At 42.8% G+C, this 22,722-nt stretch overlaps 1 protein-coding gene across 1 annotated transcript in view; it reads right to left on the reverse strand.

Annotated features, from left to right (window-relative positions):
* FBXL7 (F-box and leucine rich repeat protein 7) overlaps positions 1–22,722 on the reverse strand; it is a 197,178-nt gene that overhangs the window by 129,306 nt on the left and 45,150 nt on the right. Inside the window, exon 2 of the mRNA XM_084848147.1 lies at positions 16,568–16,657. Coding sequence (XP_084704273.1) covers positions 16,568–16,657 — 90 coding nt within the window. The remainder of the gene's footprint in view (positions 1–16,567; positions 16,658–22,722) is intronic.

Raw genomic sequence — 22,722 nt, forward strand, 5'->3', positions numbered from 1 at the left:
AAGGAAAAGAAAAAAGTTTTCAGAGAGAGAGAGAGAGAGAGAGAGAGTGCACGCGTGCGCGTCAGTTTAATACTTTAATACATCTCTCCCTTTGGATCTGGAATGCAGTGATCCAACTCTGCCTGAGCATATGCACTCCATAAACCTAAAGCCCTTATTGCTAGATGGTGCCAACTTTATTACAGAAACTTGCTATGTAGTAGCTAAGTTTGTGCACCAAAATATATTTCAGGATCCAGACCACTGTCTACAGAATGGAGTGGCTCATAGAATATAGCCATCCTATGTCTATAGACAGTCACTAGCTTTGTGTATTTATTTAGGTACTTAAAAAAAGAAATTTATTTTTTAAAATGTGGACTGTGTCTATGTCATGTTTGTGCATTTTAACATTATAAATAATTGTGTGGCCTTTGACATGGGTAAGAGAACAGACCCTCCCCATCTCCACTGTAGCCTAGTTTCTGAGCCTTGCAGCCATGCTTTAATATAACCTTGGAGAAGATGAAATTAATTGTGGTTTCTCCCTCTTTCTCTGCCTTGGACATTTCCACAATATTGCTGAAGCTGCCCAGAACTTGGCAGCAAGTGAACTATAATATGATGTATTCACGTCTGCCTTGTTCAGCCAAATTGGCCAGTGCTTCAAGGAGCAAATGAGCAGTCCGCAAGGAAAGCTTTATCCCACATTCGGGAGGCAGAAGCCTGCGGTCTACAGAGAACGGTGGCAAGGCATTCCACTTCTGCATATCCCAGTTTACCATGGCCAGAGCTGATAAACTCCAGCTGTAAGGTAAATGACATACTACAATATCTTGAAGAACGAACCTCGTGTACAGATCACAGGAAGAAAGCAGGTCTTTCAAGACAGACTTGTTCATCTGACACAGATCTCCACCCTACCTTAGTGCAATTAGTATTTTCCATGGATGAAACCCAAATTTATTAAACAAAGGGGGCTTTGACTTTGGGGAAAAGTAGGGTTAGGAAAATGTTACTGAGATTTTAGGATAGAGTAAACCTTTACAGGAGCTTTCTACCTCCTCTGTCAGTCTCCATGCATACTTATTTACAATGAGAAAACTGTGAATGCCTTACAGCTTAAATTACAAATGGAGGGCTGTAGTCAAAGATTTGGCTGATTTTTTTTTAAATGAGTATGAACTTTTCTTTTTAAAATGAGTATGAACCTTACCTCTACAGCTTCTGGCAGTGTGCAGGCTCTTTTCTCTTCCCATTCTTCTTCTCTTTTTCCCATCATTTCCCTAAGCCACTCCCTCTTCCAACCTACACCCCCTGCTTCTGTTGGCCGGCTGCCTATTGGCCTTGCTAGGGGAGGCTAATAACCGCGCCAGAACAGTGGTCTTTTCCTTGCAATGTGATTCGCGGATCAAAAAAATGTGTTCGATAGCATGTGTGCATTTGAAAAATGTGCACGATAAAGGGGAACTTTTGAAAAATGCACATAAATTTGTTTTAATCAATGGGAGAAGAACGCATACATTTCAAAGATGAAAATACGCATGGATTTTCATGCAAAAATAAAAAAACAGCTCGCAATCTGATATGGACTCGAGTTGGAACAAGCTTCGAGATGAAATTCGAAAAATTTTGGCGAGCTCAGGTTTTGCTGATTCACACATCCTACTTACCAATGACTTCTGAACAAAATTAGCAGTCACGGAATAAGAAGAGAGGGGATTAAAAGCAGTATGCCTTTGTATACCAGTTGCTGGGGAACATGAGCAGAAGGGTGTTATTTTGCTCATGTCCTGCTTGTGGGCTTCCCATGGGCATCTGGTTGGCTACTGTGCAGATAAACGATTCTGGACTAGATAGGCCTTTAGTCTGATCCAGCAGGGCTGCTCTTATATTCTTATATGATCTCTCTCTCTCTCTCTCTCTCTCTCGCTTTGGCATAGAGATAGCCTGGGCTGGCAGCTCACAATTGAGAACATTGCTTGTTCTATTCTAAGACTGCTTCAAGATTGGCCCCAGCAAATCACACGAGATTTGAACATTCCATAGAGATATAGGAAAATAATTTTGCATTACCGTCCCCAGACATGTTCCACAAGTTAGCATCATTCTTCCCCTTGCTATACTGGGCTTACAGCCCAGGCTCCAAGACCCTGGACTTCCAGGGCCAAATAAAGCATCTCCCTACCCCTCCATGCTTGGATCCTATTGCCACTATAGGATCCCTAAGTGGTACATGCAAGTATTTTTATTCTCACCAATAACTCAATAAGCTTCAAACCAATTGGAGTATCAGTCCCCTCTGACTCAAAAAGAGAAAGCCAGGAGCAAAAAGTGAATGCAATAGGTGCTACAACAATCTGCCTCAATTGCCTTTGCAGTTTAAGGTTTGGATCCTCTTTATGTAATTCTTTCATAGCCGATAGGCATTTGTCTTCTCTCTCCATTCAAATGCTTAATTATGTTGTTCTTGGCAGACCCAGCCCATATAGTAACATACTTTACAAAGGCTACATTGAGCAACACGGAGCATAGCACCTAATTCTGTAAGCAAACTATACGAACAACTGTCTTGCACATTGCAATGATCACCAACTTATTGGCTGCACTTCAGCCCTTTTTCAAGGGATGCCAATAATGTGCTCAGGAGTCTAAGCAGGAAACGGAATCAAGAACAAATTGAGAATATTGCAACACTCTTTCTGAAGAGCCTTCATTAACTCCCTCTCCTAGGGTCTCTTTCAAAAAACGGAAATATGAAGTGCAGTGAGGTTACATCCAAACTACGCTCATCTCAGGTTACCAGGTACCCCCTCCCTGTACCCCATACCACACATACAGACTTAGCCAAGCATTTGATTTGCTAATAATCTGTATAACATGGCTTCTCAGCTTTGCTCTGTGTCCTTATCTTCCCACTTCCTGACCTTGTAATTTGCCATTTGCCCACTCAAATGCAGGTAGCAACTGCCTTCAGGTATGTACATTGTGATGAACAGCAAGGTGACTGGAGGACAGTTCACCTCAAACCGAACACCGCATCATGTCTTGCATCTCAGGAATAACAATTGTTCAAGCCTCTGCAACATCCTTTATTTCCATCCAAAACCTTGATTGCTTTTTACCTTCCACCTGCTAATATTTCTGAGGAGTCAGCAATGTGCTATGTGCTGTATAAAGCACAGCTTCTGCTGAGGGTAAAGAAGTCAGATAGTAGGCAGAAAGTCACCATGCACCAATGGGGAAAAAGCAGGGGTCAGTAGCCTGGCTTGTTTGCCAGCTGGCCACCCAATCTCCCACAGCCATGCTGTGCATAAGGTCCAGTGTTCAGTCCCTGGCAGGGCTGGCATGAAGGGTAGGCATGATCACACATGCTGACAAGAGCCCCCTGGACTTGTTCCTCCTTCTCACTATTTCAGCCTGCTTCTTTACCTGCCTCTCACTTCTTCACCTGCCTCTTGCTCTGGCCCAGACAACGGGGGTGGTGAGAAGGAGGAGCAGCAGATGCCCCTGCCTGCTTGCTCACTGGCTGTCTGCCTGTTAAACAAGTGGTAGCAATGATAAGAAAAAGGAGGAGTAATTGCGGCACATGACAATAGCAGTGAGAAGGTAGACTCCCCGAGGGAGGGGGCTCATTGAGGGCATCTTGCCCAAGGGCCCTCAAAAACCTGGAGCCAGCACTGACTAGCTATATAAATAGCAAGTAATTTGTTGGCAGAGCTTAAGCTTGCGCAGCAGGGCCGGCGTCAAGGCTACGGTCGGGCACTTGCCAAGGGCCCACACCCCAGCAGGAGCCCATTGTCAAGATCCCCCTGGACTTGCTCCTCCTCTTCACCACTGCAATCCGCTTGTTCACCTGCCTCTTGCTCTGGCCCAAACAACGGCGGTGATGAGAAGGAAGGAGGAGCAGTATATGCCACTGCCTACTTGCTCACTGGCCCTGTACCTGTCAAGCAAGCAAACAGTAGCAATGATGAGGAAGAGGAGGAGGAGCAATAGCAGCTAGTGACAATGATGATGAGAAGGTAGACTCACTGACGGAAGGGGGCTATGAAGGTGCTTTGCTCAAGGGCCTTCAAAAACCTGAAACTAGCACTGTTTCCTAGCATTTCCACTTTCAAGGAAAGATTTTTGCCCGTGGTCTAAGACAGCACCTATCCATCACAGTAGATGGTAACTGGGCTTAATGGACTAATGGTCTGAACTGTTTCAAACTGAAAAGGCAGCGGCTTAAAGTTGTAAACAACATCTGAAAAGACCAAAGCCAAACAAGTCTTAACATAAAAGTGTACCAATGAGTTCACCTCCAAACTACTGGCATCTTCTAAAATGAAAAATGAAAACTATCTTGAGATCAAACTGAATGGCCATCTTGTACTCTCCTTCATCCTGCAGACAACCCACCACTTGCATGAGCAGCAAATGGGCCACCAGTTTGCTTCAAGAGGCACAGAGGGTGCTCACTTTCTCCTCCAAACCACAATAAAAACATTCAGTAAGTGCCACCCCACAAACTGGAGATTGCTGAACAAAAAGCTGAATTAGCAGCTGTCATTTAGGGCCTGGCTTGTTTCTATTCTTGAATGCCTAGAAGTTTTTATTTAAGCAGAAAACAAACAATCTGTCAGAATGAAATATGTCAGAATTGACTGAGGTTTTAAGTGATAGACATTCAGTTCAGTACCATGAAAATCCCAAAAATGAGGAGCGAATCTTCTATATGGGAAGCTTGCCCTGGGGTCTCTGCAGAAAATCCTCTCCCCCTTCAATACAGAACTAGTGCCCATGGTGATATCAAGACTGGTCCTCAAATTCATTCACATCCACTCTTCCCCTTCAACACATGTCATTATTTAACTCCTGAAATCGGAAGCCCTGCTTTTATCTAAATGTTGGGGCGGGGGTGTACGCGTTTACTTAGGTATGTACTTTTCTTGCAGGTTCTACACCAAGTTCAGGTGTTACCCTGTATACATAGTGAGGGATGGGTGAGGGAAAATCAGGATGTGCGTAAACCTGAGATCTGCTCCTCATCTCAGATTCAGTGGCGGGACAGGGAGCACAGATAACAGGCTCCTTAATATTCCATTATATGTGGGAATTTTGCTCTCATGACAAACATCAAGATATGCAAAGCAAACAATTCCTGCAAAAAAAAAAAAAGTAGGTGTTGAATCATATTGAATTTGTGGCTTTAATTTGCTCCAATATTTTCTGGAGGAAGATGCCTGGAGTTTACCAGTGATATACATTTATATTTGCACCATGAGCTCTGATTAGGAGCTGATCAAAGTTGATTTAGAGCACAGCTGGGGGAAAGGTAGTCACGACTGGGGAAGGCAATGGCAAACCACCCCACTACAGTCTGCCATGAAAACACCAGCATAAGCAGGCATCCCTCTAGGGGTCAGTAATGACCCGGTGCTTGCACAGGAGGAACCTTTCCTTCCTTCCTAAGGGACTAATGCTCGATAGACTGAGGGATCCAATGTCAGAGCCCTCTGTCTATCCAAAGCCGTGCCAGCAAGACCCAGGCAGGGCAAGATGAAGGTTTTTACAGCCTCATGTTCTTCCGTTTAATTTTTTTCCCCTTTTCTAGCCAGACAGAACTCTCAGCCCATCTCACTGACTTGACAGGCTCTGGGTGATGACAATGACAAAGAGGCTCTTGGATCAAGCAGATCCAGGCTTCTCCTCCCCTTCCCCTCCTTGCCTACCAGAATACTCCCTTTTCAACCTCCCCAAACTCTTCCGAGGATGCTGTTGCATCTTCAGAAGAGAAGCCACCATGGTGCTTTCTGCAGAGGTTGCAAGGGGTGCAGAAAAATCTGCACCCGGATACCTGCCCCTGACATTGTAGCTGTGACTACAGCCTCAGGGCTGGGAGTGGGGGTAATCCACACCATCCTATGGCTCCTCAGATTCTGTCTGAGAAGCCAAAGGATTGCACTGTTAGTGACAAGTGGAAAGTGTCAAAAAAAATTATCTGCTAACACTCCCCAAAACCGAAAAACCCAACAACCCCACATTCCAAACCTTGTTTCACCAAAAACATTGGCCTCCATCTTCACCACAAACTTATTATAAGCTCTTCTTACTTGCCCTCTAAAAATTATTTGTGAAAAGAAATCTCAACAGAAAACCACCACAAGTCTGGACAGCACGGCCATCTTGGCTCAGCACAGAGATCTGGTTCTCTCATCAGCCAGTTTTCTCATTTCAGGGATTAAAGTATGGATAATATTTAAGAGGTTTGGGATCCATTATATATCCTTTGGTCCATCAGGTATTAAGTTCAAGACATAAGTCATAACTAATAGATTTCAAAACAAGTCTAAAAGCAACGCTAGTGGCATTGTAGTAGCACCACCAGTGCCAGTGATCGGATGTCAGACTGAGAAAAGAGTCTGTAAACTACCAATTTAGCTGGCATCTTAAATCTCTGGAATTCACTAGCTTAAAGGCCATTTCATACTGAACAGCAGGAAGTTCCGCGGTGGCTACTAGAGCAGGGGTGGGCAAACAGTGGCCCTCCAGATGTTTTAGCCTACAACTCCTATCAGCCCTAATCAGCATACTGAATGCTGAGGGATGACAGGAGTTGCAGGCCAAAATATCTGGAAGGTCAGACTTTGCCCACTCCTGCATTAAAAGGTCAGTTTCCTAGGGACAATTAGCTGCTAAAAAAGAGCTAAGAAAAGCAGAGAGAAGAGGGATGGAGAAAGCTGCCAACAGCAACTTCTTCCCCACATGTGTGTCAACTGTCCCTTCCAACCTTCTTTGCCCATTTTGGGGAGCTTCAGATTTTCCCTTACATGAAGAGTCTGGGTGTACACATGAATACTTCTGACATAATAAATGCAATGTGTAAACAGACTCTTGTTGTATATAATACACTGTCAGGGTTCCCCTTATGGCCTGGAACCCTTGAGTGACTCCTTAAGGATCTCTTGCCTCCTTAAGAGTCCCAACTTCCTTCTTTTAAACTTCCCCTTCCCAGTATTGTGGGGTTTAGGCAGTAGACTAGGGTGATTGGCACTTCAGACCCTTGGGTGTTAACCACAACAGTTTACTGGTAAATTAAACCAAGCAAATTACAACTAAGCTGAATGATACAAAACACATTAAGAGAAAATAAAAGTTGCAAAATGCAAGTTCCTTTACCCTAGCTGCATTTAGACTTCCATGAACGAACTGCGCCCTACTTTGTATTTTTACACCCCATTTGACTCTTACAGCCTTGTACCATACGGCCATGACATTTCTATTTATGGTCCAGCCCAATCTTAATCCTTTCATTAATGATTATATTGTGTTGCTGCTGTGCTTTATTGATACGGCTCCTAAAGTGTTCTTTTAATAGTTTTGCCTGGTCTTTGTTTATGATGCTTCATTGTGGATGACGTTTCTTGTGCTGCTCTTGTTTTCTAATTTTATTAGTTTTGCCATTTTTACTGGTAGTGTTTCTACTGAACTTTAATTTATTAGTTGCTTTGAACTTTTAGGAAAGATGGGACAAATATCTTTGAAATAATTAAACTGTTTTAAGTAGGGATGCTTATGAATTTCTCCCTGGATTTAGGAGTTCTGAGCTACTTGACCTGGCTTTCGGAGTGGCATCAATTTGTTAGCTATCGGCCATTCTTCAGTGTTTGATTTCTGAACATTATTCGCACAATTGTACATGCATAGTTTGCTACAGTTCATTTCGCATCTTTTCCTCCCCATACAGGTTGTGATGAACTCCAGCACATATGTGCTCTAATTAACTCACAGCAGTCAGCACTAAGGGCCAAACTACATGTTTTGTTAAATGCATGGTTTGACCTTGTTGTCATTTAAAACAAAACTGTATTTAACACACCATGCCAAACTAGGAGTTTAAATTGATGTGCAGTTTGACTCTTAGTGCTATGATTTAATCAATGTGCATATGCACTGGAGCCCATCAAAACTTGGGGGGGGGGTCACACACTGAAAACTAAGGGCAAATATGCCCCACTCCCAAATTCTCCAAATTAAAACAGAAGGCAGACAGAGCAGAAAACCCACTCATCCCTAGTTCTTACAACAAATGGGGAACATTCTTCATCCTGCTAGAATGTTTCATGCTTTAGAATTTTGGGCCTCCTCCCATCTAAAATGAGCTTTAATTCTCCCTTTTAGGGACACATTCCATATTGCAGCTTTACACCCCCATGGAAGAATCCCAGCATTTGCAATAGAACATGAAACCGCAGGAAGCTCACCTAAGTTTGGGGTTTGTGTTCCAAGACCAATGCAGAAAGATTTCTTGGCTTTCTCAAAGCCAGTTGAACCTGAGCTGGCTTACAATATCACATGAAAAGCACAGTTTGCACAATTAGAGAAAATCTATTTGGCATCATAAGCAGAAGATATGGCAGCTGAAATGGAGAGGAAGAAGCATATAAACACTTGTTCAGCTGAGTCATCGAACCCAGGCCAAAGTGCAATGATCGAAAAGTATGAGCTTCAAGAACAGGACTTGCTTAAGTCTAAAGGTCACAGAAGGATGAAAGCAGGTATCTGGCAGGAATGCACCTCTGTAGCTACTATATGAATCCAGTAATGCGTAATAAAGACGGGGGGCTTTAGCAAGCATCAAGGCTTCCCCTCATTAATCACTTGGTAATTTCTGTGACCCCTTCATGGATCACTGCCTTGTTGTGGTGAAGGGGCTTGCGTAACTCAGTGAAGCCATAAGCTATGCCATGCAGGGCCACCCAAGATGGACAGGTCATGGTGGAGAGTTCTGACAAAATGTGGTCCACTGGAGAAGGAAATGGCAACCCACTCCAGTATTCTTGCCAAGAAAACCCCATGGAACGTATCACAAGGCTAAAAGAGATGACGCCGGAAGATGAGCCCCTCAGGTCGGAAGGTGTCCAATATACTACTGGGGAAGAGCACAGGGTATTTCCAAGTAGCGCCAGAAAGAGTGAAGCGGCTGGGCCAAAGCCGAAAGGACACTCAGCTGTGGATGTGTCTGGTGGTGAAAAGAAAATCCGATGCTGTAAAGAACAATATTGTTTAGGAACCTGGAATGTAAGATCAATGAATCAAGGTAAGCTGGAGGTGGTCAAACATGAGATGGCAAGATTGAACATCGACATCTTAGGAATCAGAGAGCTAAAAGGGACAAGCATGGGCGAATTTAATTCAGGTGACCATTATGTCTACTACTGTGGGCAAGAATCCCTTAGAAGAAATGGAGTAGCACTCATAGTCAACAAAAGGGTGGGAAAAGCAGTACTGGGGTACAATCTCAAAAATGATAGAATGATCTCAGTATGAATCCAAGGCAAACCATTCAACATCACAGTAATTCAAGTCTATGCCCCAACCACTGATGCTGAAGAAGCTGAGGTTGATCGGTTCTATGAAGACCTACAACACCTTCTAGAACTAACACCAAACAAAGATGTCCTCTTCATCATAGGGGATTGGAATGCTAAAGTAGGAAATCAAGAAATCACCGGGATAACAGGCAAGCATGGCCTTGGTGTACTAAATGAAGCAGGACAAAGGCTAATAGCGTTTTGCCAAGAGAACACACTGATCATAGCAAACACGCTTTTCCAACAGCACAAGAGGCGACTCTACACATGGACATCACCAGATGGTCAATATCGAAATCAGATTGATTATGTACTTTGCAGCCAAAGATGGAGAAGCTCTATATGATCAGTAAAAACAAGACCTGGAGCTGACTGTGGCTCAGATCATGAGCTTCTTATTGCAAAATTTCGGCTTAAATTGAAGAATGTAGGGAAAACCACTAAACCATTCAGGTATGACCTAAATCATATCCCATATGAATATACAGTGGAGATGACAAATAGATCTAAGGGATTAGACCTGATAGACACAGTGCCTGAGGAACTATGGACGGAGGTCCGTAACGTTGTTCAGGAGGCAGCAACTCAATCCATCCCAAAGAAAAAGAAATGCAAGAAAGCCAAGTGGCTGTCTGATGAGGTTTTACAAGTAGCTGAGGAAAGAAGGGAAGCGAAAAGCAAGGGAGAAAGGGGAAGATATACACAACTGAATGCAGATTTCCAGAGAACAGCAAGGAGAGACAAGAAGGCCTTCTTAAATGAACAATGCAAAGAAATCAAAGAAAACAATAGAATGGAAAAGACTAGAGATCTCTTCAAGAAAATTGGAGATCTCAAGGGAACGTTTTGTGCAAAGACGAGCATGATAAAGGACAAAGAAGGCAGGGACCTAACAGAAGCAGATGAGATTAAGAAGAGGTGGAAAGAATACACCGAAGAACTATACAGGAAAGCTCTTAATGTCCCTGATAGCCATGATAATGTGGTCACTGAACTTGAGCCAGACATCCTAGAGAATGAAGTCAAGTGGGCCTTAGGAAGCATTACTAACAACAAAGCTAGCGGAGATGACAGTATTCCAGCCGAGCTATTTAAGATCCTAAAAGATGATGCTGTTAGAAGCGCTGCACTCAATATGCCAACAAATTTGGAACACTCAACAATGGTCACAAGACTGGAAAAGGTCAGTTTACATTCCAATTCCAAAGAAGGGCAATGCTAAAGAGTGTTCAAACTACCGTACAATTGTGCTCATTTCACATGCCAGCAAGGTTATGCTCAAAATCCTACAAGCTACGCTTCAACAGTATGTGAACCGAGAAGTACCGGAAGTACAAGCTGGGTTTCGAAGAGGCAGAGGAACTAGAGATCAAATCGCCAACATTCGCTGCATCATGGAGAAAGCAAGAGAATTCCAGAAAAACATCTATTTCTGCTTCATTGACTACGCTAAAGCCTTTGATTGTGTGGATCACAACAAACTGTGGCAAATTCTTAAAGTGATGGGAGTACCAGACCACCTTACCTGTCTCCTGAGAAACCTGTACGAGGGTCAAGAAGCAACGGTAAGAATCGGACATGGAACAACCGATTGGTTCAAAATTGGGAAAGGAGTACGACAAGGCTGTATATCATTGCCCTGCTTATTTAATTTATATGAAGAGTACATCATGAGAAATGCCTGGTTGGATGAATCACAGGTCGGAATTAAGATTGCCGGGAGAATGATCAACAACCTCAGATACGCAGACGATACTACCCTAATGGCAGAAAGCGAAGAGGATCTAAAAAGCCTCTTGTTGAGGGTGAAAGTGGAGAGTGCAAAAGCTGGTTTGAAACTCAACATTCAAAAAAACTAAGCTCATGGCATCTGGCCCCATCCCTTCCTGGCATATAAAAGGGGAAGACATGGAAGCTGTGACTGATTTTATTTTCTTGGACTCATAGATCACCGCAGACGGTGACTGTAGCCATGAAATTAAAAGACGCTTGCTCCTTGGGAGGAAAGCTATGGCAAACCTACACAGCATAGTAAGAAGCAGAGACATCACCTTGCCGACAAAGGTCCGTCTAATCAAAGCTATGGTTTTCCCAGTAGCAACGTATGGCTGTGAGAGCTGGACTGCAAGGAAGGCTGAGCGCCGAAGAATCGATGCTTTCGAACTGTGGTGCTGGAGAAGACTCTTACGAGTCCCCTGGACTGCAAGGAGGTCAAATCAGTCCATCCTAAAGGAAATCAATCCTGAGTGCTCATTGGAAGGACAGATACTGAAGCTGAAGCTCAAATATTTTGGCCACCTAATGCGAAGAGAAAACTCCCTGGAAAAGACCCTGATGCTGGGAAAGATTGAAGGCAAAAGGAGATAGCATCACCGATGCAATGAATATGGACTTGAGCACACTCCGGGAGAGAGCGCAGGACAGGAAGGCCTGGCGTGCTATGGTCCATGGGGTCATGAAGAGTCGGACATGACTGAACGACTGAACAACAACAACAATTTCTGTGAACCACCTAGACAGCTCCAGCTATTGGGCAGTATAAAAATGAAATAAAAATGAATGAATGAATGAATAAATTAATAAATAAACAAAATGAAGTTGTCATCTGCATTAGTAATCAGTGGCAGGTAACAATGAGTGGGGGAGGTGCTTCCCCAAGCTATGGAGTCTCACAGCTAGAATTGTCTTTTAAGGAATAGCTGGTCCTCATTGCTTCTCCTCCATAGTTTTTAAATCTTAAATGGAAAATTTCTATCCCACGTTTTAAATATTCAGTTATCCAAGGTATTCTCAGTGGTGGCACGCTGGCTATGGAACTCCTGTCTGGTAGATATTTGGCTGTCCCCAACACTGTTGTCATTCAGGCACTAGTTAAAGGCATATTTATTTGTACAGCCTTTTGGGATATATGCACATGTTTTATCTGTTTTAGTGGTAGTTTCATTTATTTTATTATGTATTTGTAATTTTAGAGTTATGATTTTGATGGTGTTTATATGTTGTACTGTTTTATATGGGTTGTTAGCTACCCTTGCTTCTTGCAAGAAAGGGTGGGATATAAATCAAATAAATAATAATAAATAATACTAATGGTTGAGGAGCATTTCCTTAGCAAGAAATGGTAGCCATATCTCTGAGGTCATGGTTCTATGTGTCTTGGCTGGGCTGAGCTGTGTAAAGTTTGCACATGCAAATTTTACAAACTCTCAAGGTGGTCTTTGGGGGCGAGATGTCAAAATTTCTTCTGAAGATCAGGAAGATGGGATGGATAACCATATGTGTGTAGGGAGACATTTGGGTGGGTGGGTGGCATTATATTACTTACTCTTTTTATAACGGGATCCAAGGGCTAGCATTTTTCATTAACTTTTAAAACAAATCCGTAACTTGGCAGTAAAGCTACCTCATGCTTGGAATATGGAGCCACTAATGACCCTGGGAACAACACAATTTGATGATGTAGCGTCCTTACCAGGGCCCTATATGGAAAAAAACATGCCTGAAGGCAGTGTTTTTACAGGGTCATGGTAACAACAATGCTAAATCATCATGTAACAATATGTTCAAGGTTTATAAAATATTCTGTTTCAAGGCAAATATCACAGATTATTATGAATAATATTTACCAGTTGAGCCTTTGCCTGAAAGCACCCATGGTGACATACAATTAAACATCTAAGTTAGAAAAGATTCAGCACAGCTCTAATAATTTCTCTCCAGCTTTTCTTTATACCCGTTGTTTAAATGGTGTTTTATAAAAGCACTCTGGACTGCCTTGTCTAAGGGCACAATCCTATGGCCGTTAGTCAGCGGCTAGACAGCCATAGGATGCGTCAGTTTCTGGAAACCGACCTTCCTCGCCCCCCCCATGCTGCCTCGTAGGCAGTGCAGAATGGCCCCACACTTGGAGGAGGAGCGCAGAGCAGTGATAATGGGGCCTTCCGGAGCGGGGAAGGCAGAAATGCCAGTACAACATATCCAACGTGTTGTCCGGCAGCCACTTCCTCCACTCCGCCTTCCTGCAGCTTGACAGCCAAAATCAGGTGTCTATCCGCAAATGCAGGGCGGCTGAAGTGCAGAGGGGATGATCCCCTCCGTGCTTCTCCTACCCTGCACCAGATAGGCGGTCGCCTCCGAGTTTGGAGGCAGCTGCCTATCCCAGTAGGATTGCTCCCTCTGTGGCTTTTGACCCTGACTTAGGTTGTTCTATAAAATGCCATTACAAAAAGGAGGCTTTCGATGTTTTGCTTATAAAAGAGAATGGCTGTGCATTTCTTGTTGAAAGGTTTTTTGCGGAGTGGCTATTGACCTGAATCAAAATTTGATGCGGTGGTGTAATTTCTTGCAGAGTTCATTAGAGTCAGGGTATAGCGCACTTTAATATTTTAGCACCTTGGGCCTACCCAAGTAATATTTTGTTCAAGATTGGACACAGATGCCAGTGGGCCTCTGGATTGTCCCCACTCCATACCTTCCCTCTCTTATGCTCCTCTGACTTTAAAAAGAGCATCTATTGATTATTATAGTGTCTTCAGCATACACGGAACTTTACAGCAAAACATAAGCAAGAGACAGGTTCCTGTCCCAAGGAGCTTACAGAGTACGCTGAAATGGGGCGGGGGGCGGGGGGAGGCAAGGATAATAAGGTTGGTTTCATTTGTTTTAGAAAACAGGTTTATTCTGCAGGGTTATGAACCCATTTTCAAACACAGGATCTCCTCCATTCATTTCCACACCTCTGCCCACAATGGGGGATGCTAGGAAGAAGTAGGAGACTGCAAGAAATCACGGTCCTCTCCCAATCTCACCTGGGAAACAACTTCAGCAATGAAGCATCATCTGTAAAAGGTCCCATCAGTTGAGAGAGCAATTTTTACCTCTGAACTTGTCCTGCTTATTGCCGTTTTTTCAGGAAGAGAAGTAGTTTGAGTCACTTTAATGACTTTTGAATGTTATGATTAACAGGCAAAAAAATTTTTTTTTAAAAGCAAGCCCGAAGTGGCTGGTATAAAAACAGGAATATCAAATGAAACCAAAACATACTAGTATAAGTATAAAAGCCTTATAAAAGAGGAATGTGCTTTGGGTTCCTGGGACAGGAAACAAAGTACAAAGGGTTCCCCTAATTTGCTTTCCTAATTTTTTTTAACTTTTCAAGTTTCAATTTATTTATGTATTTATTTTTACAAGTCTAGAGAAAATAAGCCACTGGGGTACAGCTGGAAGTCTCAAAACAGGCTAAAATATGAAGCTAACTCTATATTACTCATTCACAAAATACATATTTTACATCATTCACAGAGATCAAACTCTAGCCGTTTCTCACTGTAAACCAAAACCAGAAAATCTAATTACATGAAAACTTCACACTTTTAGAATGGCCCTTGCAATAATGGTCACAACATATAATCTATGGTCATCAGCGCCAGCACAAGCTCTCCTGCTGCCTGAGGCAGGACAGAACACACATGAACGAGCCCCCCTCACAGCCACCCCCTCACCCCCCCAACTGCCGCATTGCCATCCCCCTGCAGCATCCAATGCACCCCACACACTCTCAGTTCCTAATATCATCATATTGTGAATAGACATTTGAATGCATTACTTTATTGTAAAAAGCAGCACGCTTAGAGAAATGTAAGAAATGGCTCCTTATCAAAAGCTAGAGCCTGATTGTTATAGGGTTTTTTTTTAACTTAACCCTTCCATTTAGCATAAAGTACAGATAGTAGAAGAAGCACAATGTGATCAATTAAGAATGTCTCTAAACAGTATTCAGGCCTTGGGCTTTTAGTTTAGGATCATCCTCCAATATTAAGCAATCTGTTTTCCTTGTGCTCAAAGGTCACTTAAAGCAGCTTAATCAATGAGGTTAAAGATAAAGCGTTGTAACAGGGCAGTTGACAGACACAAATGTTTATTCAACCCATTTTTTAAATGTTCTGCAAGTTCTGGAGATAAAGATAATTCTAATCCAGTTTAATTTGTTATGACAACAGAATATCAAAACTTTGGAATAACCTATTTACTTGATTTGATTAGCAATTAATACAGTAGATATTTTTCTATTTTCTAAGCAAATAAAATACTTTGGAAACACACTTCCCACTGAGTTTAGCATAACCTATTTACTTGATTTGATTAGCAATCAATACAGTAGACATTTTTCTATTTTCTAAGCAAAGAAAATACTTTGGAAACACACTTCCCACTGAGTTTAGCATAACCTATTTACTTGATTTGATTAGCAATTAATACAGTAGATATTTTTCTATTTTCTAAGCAAAGAAACTGAGTTTAGCAGTCAATTTCAATAGGCTGAATTGGTATTTCCATGTTGCCAGACATAGCATCCAAGAAAACTGCTATAACCTGCATCATATTCTAAATACATCACAGGGTAAGATATTTATATGAATTTTAACAATAAATGCTCAGTTATGTTTATTTCATAGATACGTTGTGTGGGAACAGTCCAGGTGCCATATATCCTATTCCCATGGGCAGAGGCTAGATGATTAACCCATTACTGCCACACATACACCCTAAAAGAACTGTTGCTATGAATATTGTGTTGGTGTGTGTGCATGCCTATAGATAAAACTGAAAAATGTATTAAGTTCCTCCTTGCAAACTGCCTTCATAAAACTAGTTATGTTTCAAACTGTGTTTGAAGACATATGCCTAGCATCTCTCTTTGCACCCCCACCAATCCCCTTCACCAAAAGATCCACATTCCAGAATGGAGACATTTCCTCCTAACTCCAGGTGAGAGCCGTCAGTGTAATTTTCACATCGCCGCTGAACTGTAAGTCTAGTTTTAATGTTCTTTAGTTTGCTTGGCACAAACTTCTAAGCACCAGGAAAACACTACATTCAAGTTTAGTTTTAGATCAACTTCCAGAGCAATTCCATTATTAACCTTGGAAACGAAAATGCAGCCCAGTTGTATTAAATTCTAGACCCAACAAGAACAACGCATTACGCTAACGTGTGTTGAAAGAATTTCTTTTGGAATGTCCCTTAAAGTTATGTTTTCTACAACTGTCATGACCCCCACACATTACAAGACAGCAAATGAGAAACTGAAGGTGGGGGAGAGAATAATGTTGCTTTTTGGTTGATCGGTTACTTTTGCTGGATTTTGTTTGCTCAAGTTCAAAGGGGGAAAAAGTTAGTCCCTTCAAAAGTTAGCCAATTCAACTGAGAAAGGGAAACCACTGGCATACCTTCACTGGTAGCGGCATTCTTTTGCGTTCTGGTTGGTGTGTGATCTGTACTTGAACTCACGTCGGATGAGATGCTTGAGCTGCCTTTACCTACAAAGGAAAAATGGAAGCATTACAACGCCTTATTTTTCTAACCAACAAGTGCAAAATAAGGAGAATGGCCATGATACAAAAGCACCTAATTCCATGTGCCCAAATTTGCTTTGGGCTTTCCTTGAACAGCTACCCCCACCATCCCCTCGCCTTTCAATGCTTTTGAGGCAGGGAGGAATACCCTGCAAGGGGCTACCTTTCAAAGAACATCAAGAATCCCATTTGGGCATACCCAAACTAGAACAGCAGCAAACCAGGTGAAAAAAGCAGCTTCAAAAGCTACCAGAACCCATTCACCATCTCCAGACACCCTGCAGAACAAAAAAGGTTGTACTGCCTTTTGAAGGAAGGGAGCTGAGTCTTCTGAAGGAGGGAGTTCCACAGAATGGGGGGCTACAACAACAATACCATTTTTAGAACCCAAGATATTTGCAAATATTGATAACAGCCAACAACAGAACACCCTGACAAAACACAGATTTTTGTGTATTCTTCAGCAGAGATATCTGAAAAACAATGTTTATCAACGGGGGGGGGGGGGCAATAGATAACTGAGCATTTTTTGCTGGATCACATTTCACTTTTGAATACCATTTTAATTTTCTGCAGCATACTGACAGCTTTGTTCAGTCGTTCAGTCGTGTCCGACTCTTCGTGACCCCATGGACCATAGCACGCCAGGCCTTCCTGTCCTGAGCTCTCTCCTGGAGCATGCTCAAGTTCATATTCATTGCATCGGTGATGCTATCTAGCCATCTCATCCTCTGCCGTCCCCTTCTCCTTTTGCCTTCAGTCTTTCCCAGCATCAGGGTCTTTTCCAGGGAGTTTTCTCTTCGCATTAGGTGGCCAAAATATTTCAGCTTCAGCTTCAGTATCTGTCCTTCCAATGAGCACTCAGGGTTGATTTCCTTTAGGATGGACTGATTTGACCTCTTTGCAGTCCAGGGGACTCGTAAGAGTCTTCTCCAGCACCACAGTTCGAAAGCATCGATTCTTCGGCGCTCAGCCTTCCTTGCAGTCCAGCTCTCACAGCCATACATTACTACTGGGAAAACCATAGCTTTGATTAGACGGACCTTTGTTGGCAAGGTGATGTCTCTTCTTCTTACTATGCTGTGTAGGTTTGCCATAGCTTTCCTCCCAAGCAGCAAGCGTCTTTTAATTTCATGGCTACAGTCACCGTCTGTGGTGATCTTGGAGCCCAAGAAAATAAAATCTGTCACTGCTTCCATTTCTTCCCCTTCTACATGCCAGGAAGTGATGGGGCCAGATGCCATGATCTTAGTTTTTTTAATGTTGAGTTTCAAACCAGCTTTTGCACTCTCCACTTTCACCCTCAACAAGAGGCTCTTTAGATCCTCTTCGCTTTCTGCCATTAGGGTGGTATCGTCTGCGTATCTGAGGTTGTTGATCATTCTCCCGGCAATCTTAATTCCGACCTGTGATTCATCCAACCCGGCGTTTCTCATGATGTACTCTGCATATAAGTTAAATAAGCAGGGTGACAATATGCAGCCTTGTCGTACTCCTTTCCCAATTTTGAACCAATCGGTTGTTCCATGTCTGGTTCTTACTGTTGCTTCTTGACCCTCGTACAGGTTTCTCAGGAGACAGGTAAGGTGGTCTGGTACTCCCATCACTTTAAGAATTTGCCACAGTTTGTTGTGATCCACACAATCAAAGGCTTTAGCGTAGTCAATGAAGAAGAAATAGATGTTATTCTGGAATTCTCTTGCTTTCTCCATGATCCAGTGAATGTTGGCGATTTGATCTGTAGTTCCTCTGCCTCTTCGAAACCCAGCTTGTACTTCCGGTAGTTTTCAGTTCACATACTGCTGAAGCCTAGCTTGTAGGATTTTGAGCATCACCTTGCTGGCATGTGAAATGAGCGCAACTGTGCGGTAGTTTGAACACACTTTGGCGTTGCCCTTCTTTGGAACTGGAATGTTAACTGACCTTTTCCAGTCCTGAGGCCACTGTTGAGTGTTCCAAATTTGTTGGCATATTGAATGCAGCACTTTAACAGCATCGTCTTCTAGGATTTTAAATAGCTCAGCTAGAAGGATGTCATCTCCACTAGCTTTGTTGTTAGTAATGCTTCCTAAGGCCCACTTGACTTCACTCTCGAGGATGTCCGGCTCAAGTTCAGTGACCGCACTATCATGGCTATCAGGGACATTAAGAGCTTTCCTGTATAGTTCTTCTGTGTATTCTTTCCACCTCTTCTTACTCTCATCTGCTTCTGTGAGGTCCCTGCCTTCTTTGTCCTTTATCATGCCCGTCTTTGCACAAAACGTTCCCTTGAGATCTCCAATTTTCTTGAAGAGATTTCTAGTCTTTCCCATTCTGTTGTTTTCCTCCATTTCTTTGCATTGTTCATTTAAGAAGGCCTTCTTGTCTCTCCTTGCTATTCTCTGGAACTCTACATTCAATTGGATATATCTTCCCCTTTCTCCCTTGCTTTTCGCTTCCCTTCTTTCCTCTGCTACTTGTAATCAGACAGCCACTTTGCTTTCTTGCATTTCTTTTTCTTTGGGATGGATTGAGTTGCTGTCTCCTGAACAATGTTACCGACCTCTGTCCATAGTTCCTCAGGCACTCTGTCTATCAGGTCTAATCCCTTAAATCTATTCCTCACCTCCACTGTATATTCATACGGGATATGATTTAGGTCATACCTGAATGGTTTAGTGGTTTTCCCTATGTTCTTCAATTTAAGCCGAGATTTTGCAACAAGAAGCTCATGATCTGAGCCACAGTCAGCTCCAGGTCTTGTTTTTACGGACTGTATAGAGCTTCTCCATCTTTGGAGAAGTTCTATACTGACAGCTACTGACAGCTACTGACAGTGTATTTCCACAGTATACATCAGCCTGTTTCACACATTATGCTAAGCCATGGTGGTGTGGTTTGTAGAAACCTGGGGGGTTTCTCCACAACAATGGAAGGCAAAGCACATGGAGGATTACTGGGTATTGTTTCAAGGGATTGGCCTTGGTGCGGTTGTGTCCACACGGGGCTCCACAAGCTAGTGCACCACACCAGTATATGTTGCTTCACAGAACATATTTCCAGGTGGAGTGGGGTGGGGGTTGGAGTCAACGTCATCTGACTAGCAGAGGCTGCTCAACCAATAAGAGAGGCTTCCCCCCATCCAGATTCTCGCCCCCCCACTTCTCCTTCAATAAAATCTTGAGGTTTCCTCCTGTGTCTTGACAAAAATCACTCTCCTTCTCTCCCCCCCACGTTACTTCCTTCGTTAACGCAATAATCATCACAGTAACACAGTGTTCCCCATGCCTTGAAGCTGCCAAAGCTGCGAACAATCTCCTTCTCCCCCCCCCCCCCCCGGCCCCACACATCACTTCCTTCCTTAACTAAACAATCATTACAGGAACACAATGTTCTCGCTGCCCTGCTGCGATCAATCGAAGCTTCGACATTAAGGCTCTCTAAACATATTATTTCGATTCATGGGAACCTCAGTAACTGCAGGAGTGCACATTTCGGGAACAAGACTCATTGACCACAATGGGAGTTATTTCTGAGTAGTTATACAAATGTTTGTGCTGGGAAAGACAGGGAGGGGGAAAAGGGATGAGAAACCAGCCCCCTTTCTAACCCGACGCTGCCCAGGAATGAAGGTGTGAATTAGCTACTTCTGAAGGCAATAAACTAAACAATGGAGAATCGCAGCTTCATGAAAGCGCTTTACAGCCTTCAGGAAATTTGAGCTTTAAAATGTGCTATTTCAATTGAGGGGATCTCTGTAAATGCTGGTGTGCGCATTCAGGGGACAAGCCCCACTGACCACAATGGGAGTTACTTCTGAGTAGACACTACTTGGTTTGTGCTGGGAAACACAGGGAGAGGAAACTCCCCTTGACTGGGGTCACAGTGAAAGGCACACCCCTGGGCAGGGCTAGCATACCCGAGGTAAATGTGTTGGGGCACACAACAATTATACCATGGAGAACCTGACTTAAGGAAAAGAATCGGACTTCAGGCAGTCTCAGGAAATCCAGTTTTTCTGTGATAAGCTCCAGGGTGGCTGCTGGATGACCACGATGTCATGTATCCCTAACTACCCCCAAATGCAGCCAGCTCAGAGTAAATTGCTGGTGGAGACACCCCCCTGGCTTGTTGTTTCCAAACCCATCTTTACAAACAAACCATGGTTTGTTAAACAACTACAAACCACAAACTAAAGCCATATTTTGTTGCTGGCTTGCAACATCTGGCTTGTTTAAACCATGGCTTGTTATGATGTCTGAACCCAGAAACATGGCTTATTCCTGGCTTGTTTGTGCTGCTATCTGTCCTGAAACAGAAGCACCTAACAAGAGCAGCCTGAAAATGAAACTGCTCTGAAGGCTGGCAAAATAGGTGGGAGAGAAACAAACCAGAAAGAGAGTAAACAAGCCATAGTTTGCTTTCTCAAGAAAATTAATACCTAGTTAACATGAGAAATCATGGTTAACATAAACTATGGTTTAGCATTATGTGTGAATGCAGCCATCATACTTTTGATACATCTGTGTTCAGCTGCCACAACAGGAGATTACAAATCCCCAATGTAACTGTTATATAAAAATAGCTTTTAAAAAAATAAAAACCCTGCATTTTTCTGAGAAAACATGTTGATGGATTTTTCCTACAGGAAATTATAAAGAGGTAAAATGCACTACTCACAACAATAATAGTAATAAAAATGAAATAGCTCTGAAAGACAGGTACTTCAAAAGAGCAGGAGGTTGTAAGGGCTATCTCTTACCCATTTGTTGAGGTCTGCAGGTTTCTTCCTGCTCACCTCTTCTTCACTCGGTAATCAATATAGCTGCATGATGAATGAGACAACTACTTCTCTATGAGGCCTACTATAATAAATTTGAGACTGCCATGATATCAGGGCCAGTTTGGGACAGTGTGAATCAACCAGATTAAACAGATTTTAATGTGTTATTAGTTTTAAAAGCTGACATTTGCTTCTTATTTTGCTGTTACCATACTTTTGCCAGGATATTCTCCACTGCTGCCTAGCAGCAAGACTCGTTCTGTTCTCGCTCTGCAGACTGTTTCCTGTACAGGCACAAAGTAAAGCAATGTTTCTCGGGCAACTGTTGCAATTGTCTAAGGTCAGCCAAAGCGTTTGGTTATTCAGCAAAAAGAAAGGCTGAAGAGTGTTGGATTAGGAGCTGGGAGATCCGGGTTCTAGTCCCCACTAGGCCATGGAAGCTCACTAGGTGACTTTGGGCCAGTCACAGAATCTCAGCCGAACCCACCTCACAGGGTGGTTGTTGTGAGGATAAAATGGAGAGGAAGAGGATAATGTAAGCCGCCTTGGGTTCCTTGCAAGAGGAAAAAAGGCAGGGTATAAATGCAATAAATAAACAAACAAACAAACAAGCAAGCAAGCAAGCAAACAAATAAATAAATGTATAATACACTAAAGCTATACACATTTTGAAATATTGCAACGTCTCCTGAATAATGAAACATTTAGAAGCTATCATTCCCATAACAATGCATTATAAACAGAAACAGCAATGCCATCTCTCAATCACATGACCAGAGGAATGCTGTTCTCATCAGCAACATCTCCACTGGGTTCCTTTTATTGGTGCAAAGTAAGCGGCATTCATCTCTCTTGTGCAGAGGAAGATACTGTCCTTCCTCAAGAACTATGACCAAAGAGCATTTCAATCATCCAAGGAAAAATGGTTGTTCTTCTCCCTATGGAGAAGCTTCTGTAAACAAGAGCCCTGCAAGGCAGCTGTCTGCCATGCACTCTTCTTTTATTTTTTCCACAGTCATCTCACCTTTGTTCTCCCTCACTTGTAGGGTGCAGGGAATTCCCACAGCCAATGGGTTATTTAATTTGAGGAGGAGGTCATTGCTAGCTGAACCCCAACTGCTGCTGGGGGAGCTTCAGCCCATTTCTCCTTGCTCCCTTCCAACTCAAAGGAAGTAATGTCCAGCCAATTGACTTGGTTCATACGATCTCCATGCAGGGTTCATAAAAATCAATTAAAGATATATGTATATAAAAATCAGATTTTCAA

The sequence above is a fragment of the Heloderma suspectum genome, chromosome 4 (genome assembly GCF_057233095.1).
Source record: "Heloderma suspectum isolate Gila_16-S chromosome 4, 16-S_ref, whole genome shotgun sequence".
Lineage (NCBI taxonomy): Eukaryota > Metazoa > Chordata > Lepidosauria > Squamata > Helodermatidae > Heloderma > Heloderma suspectum.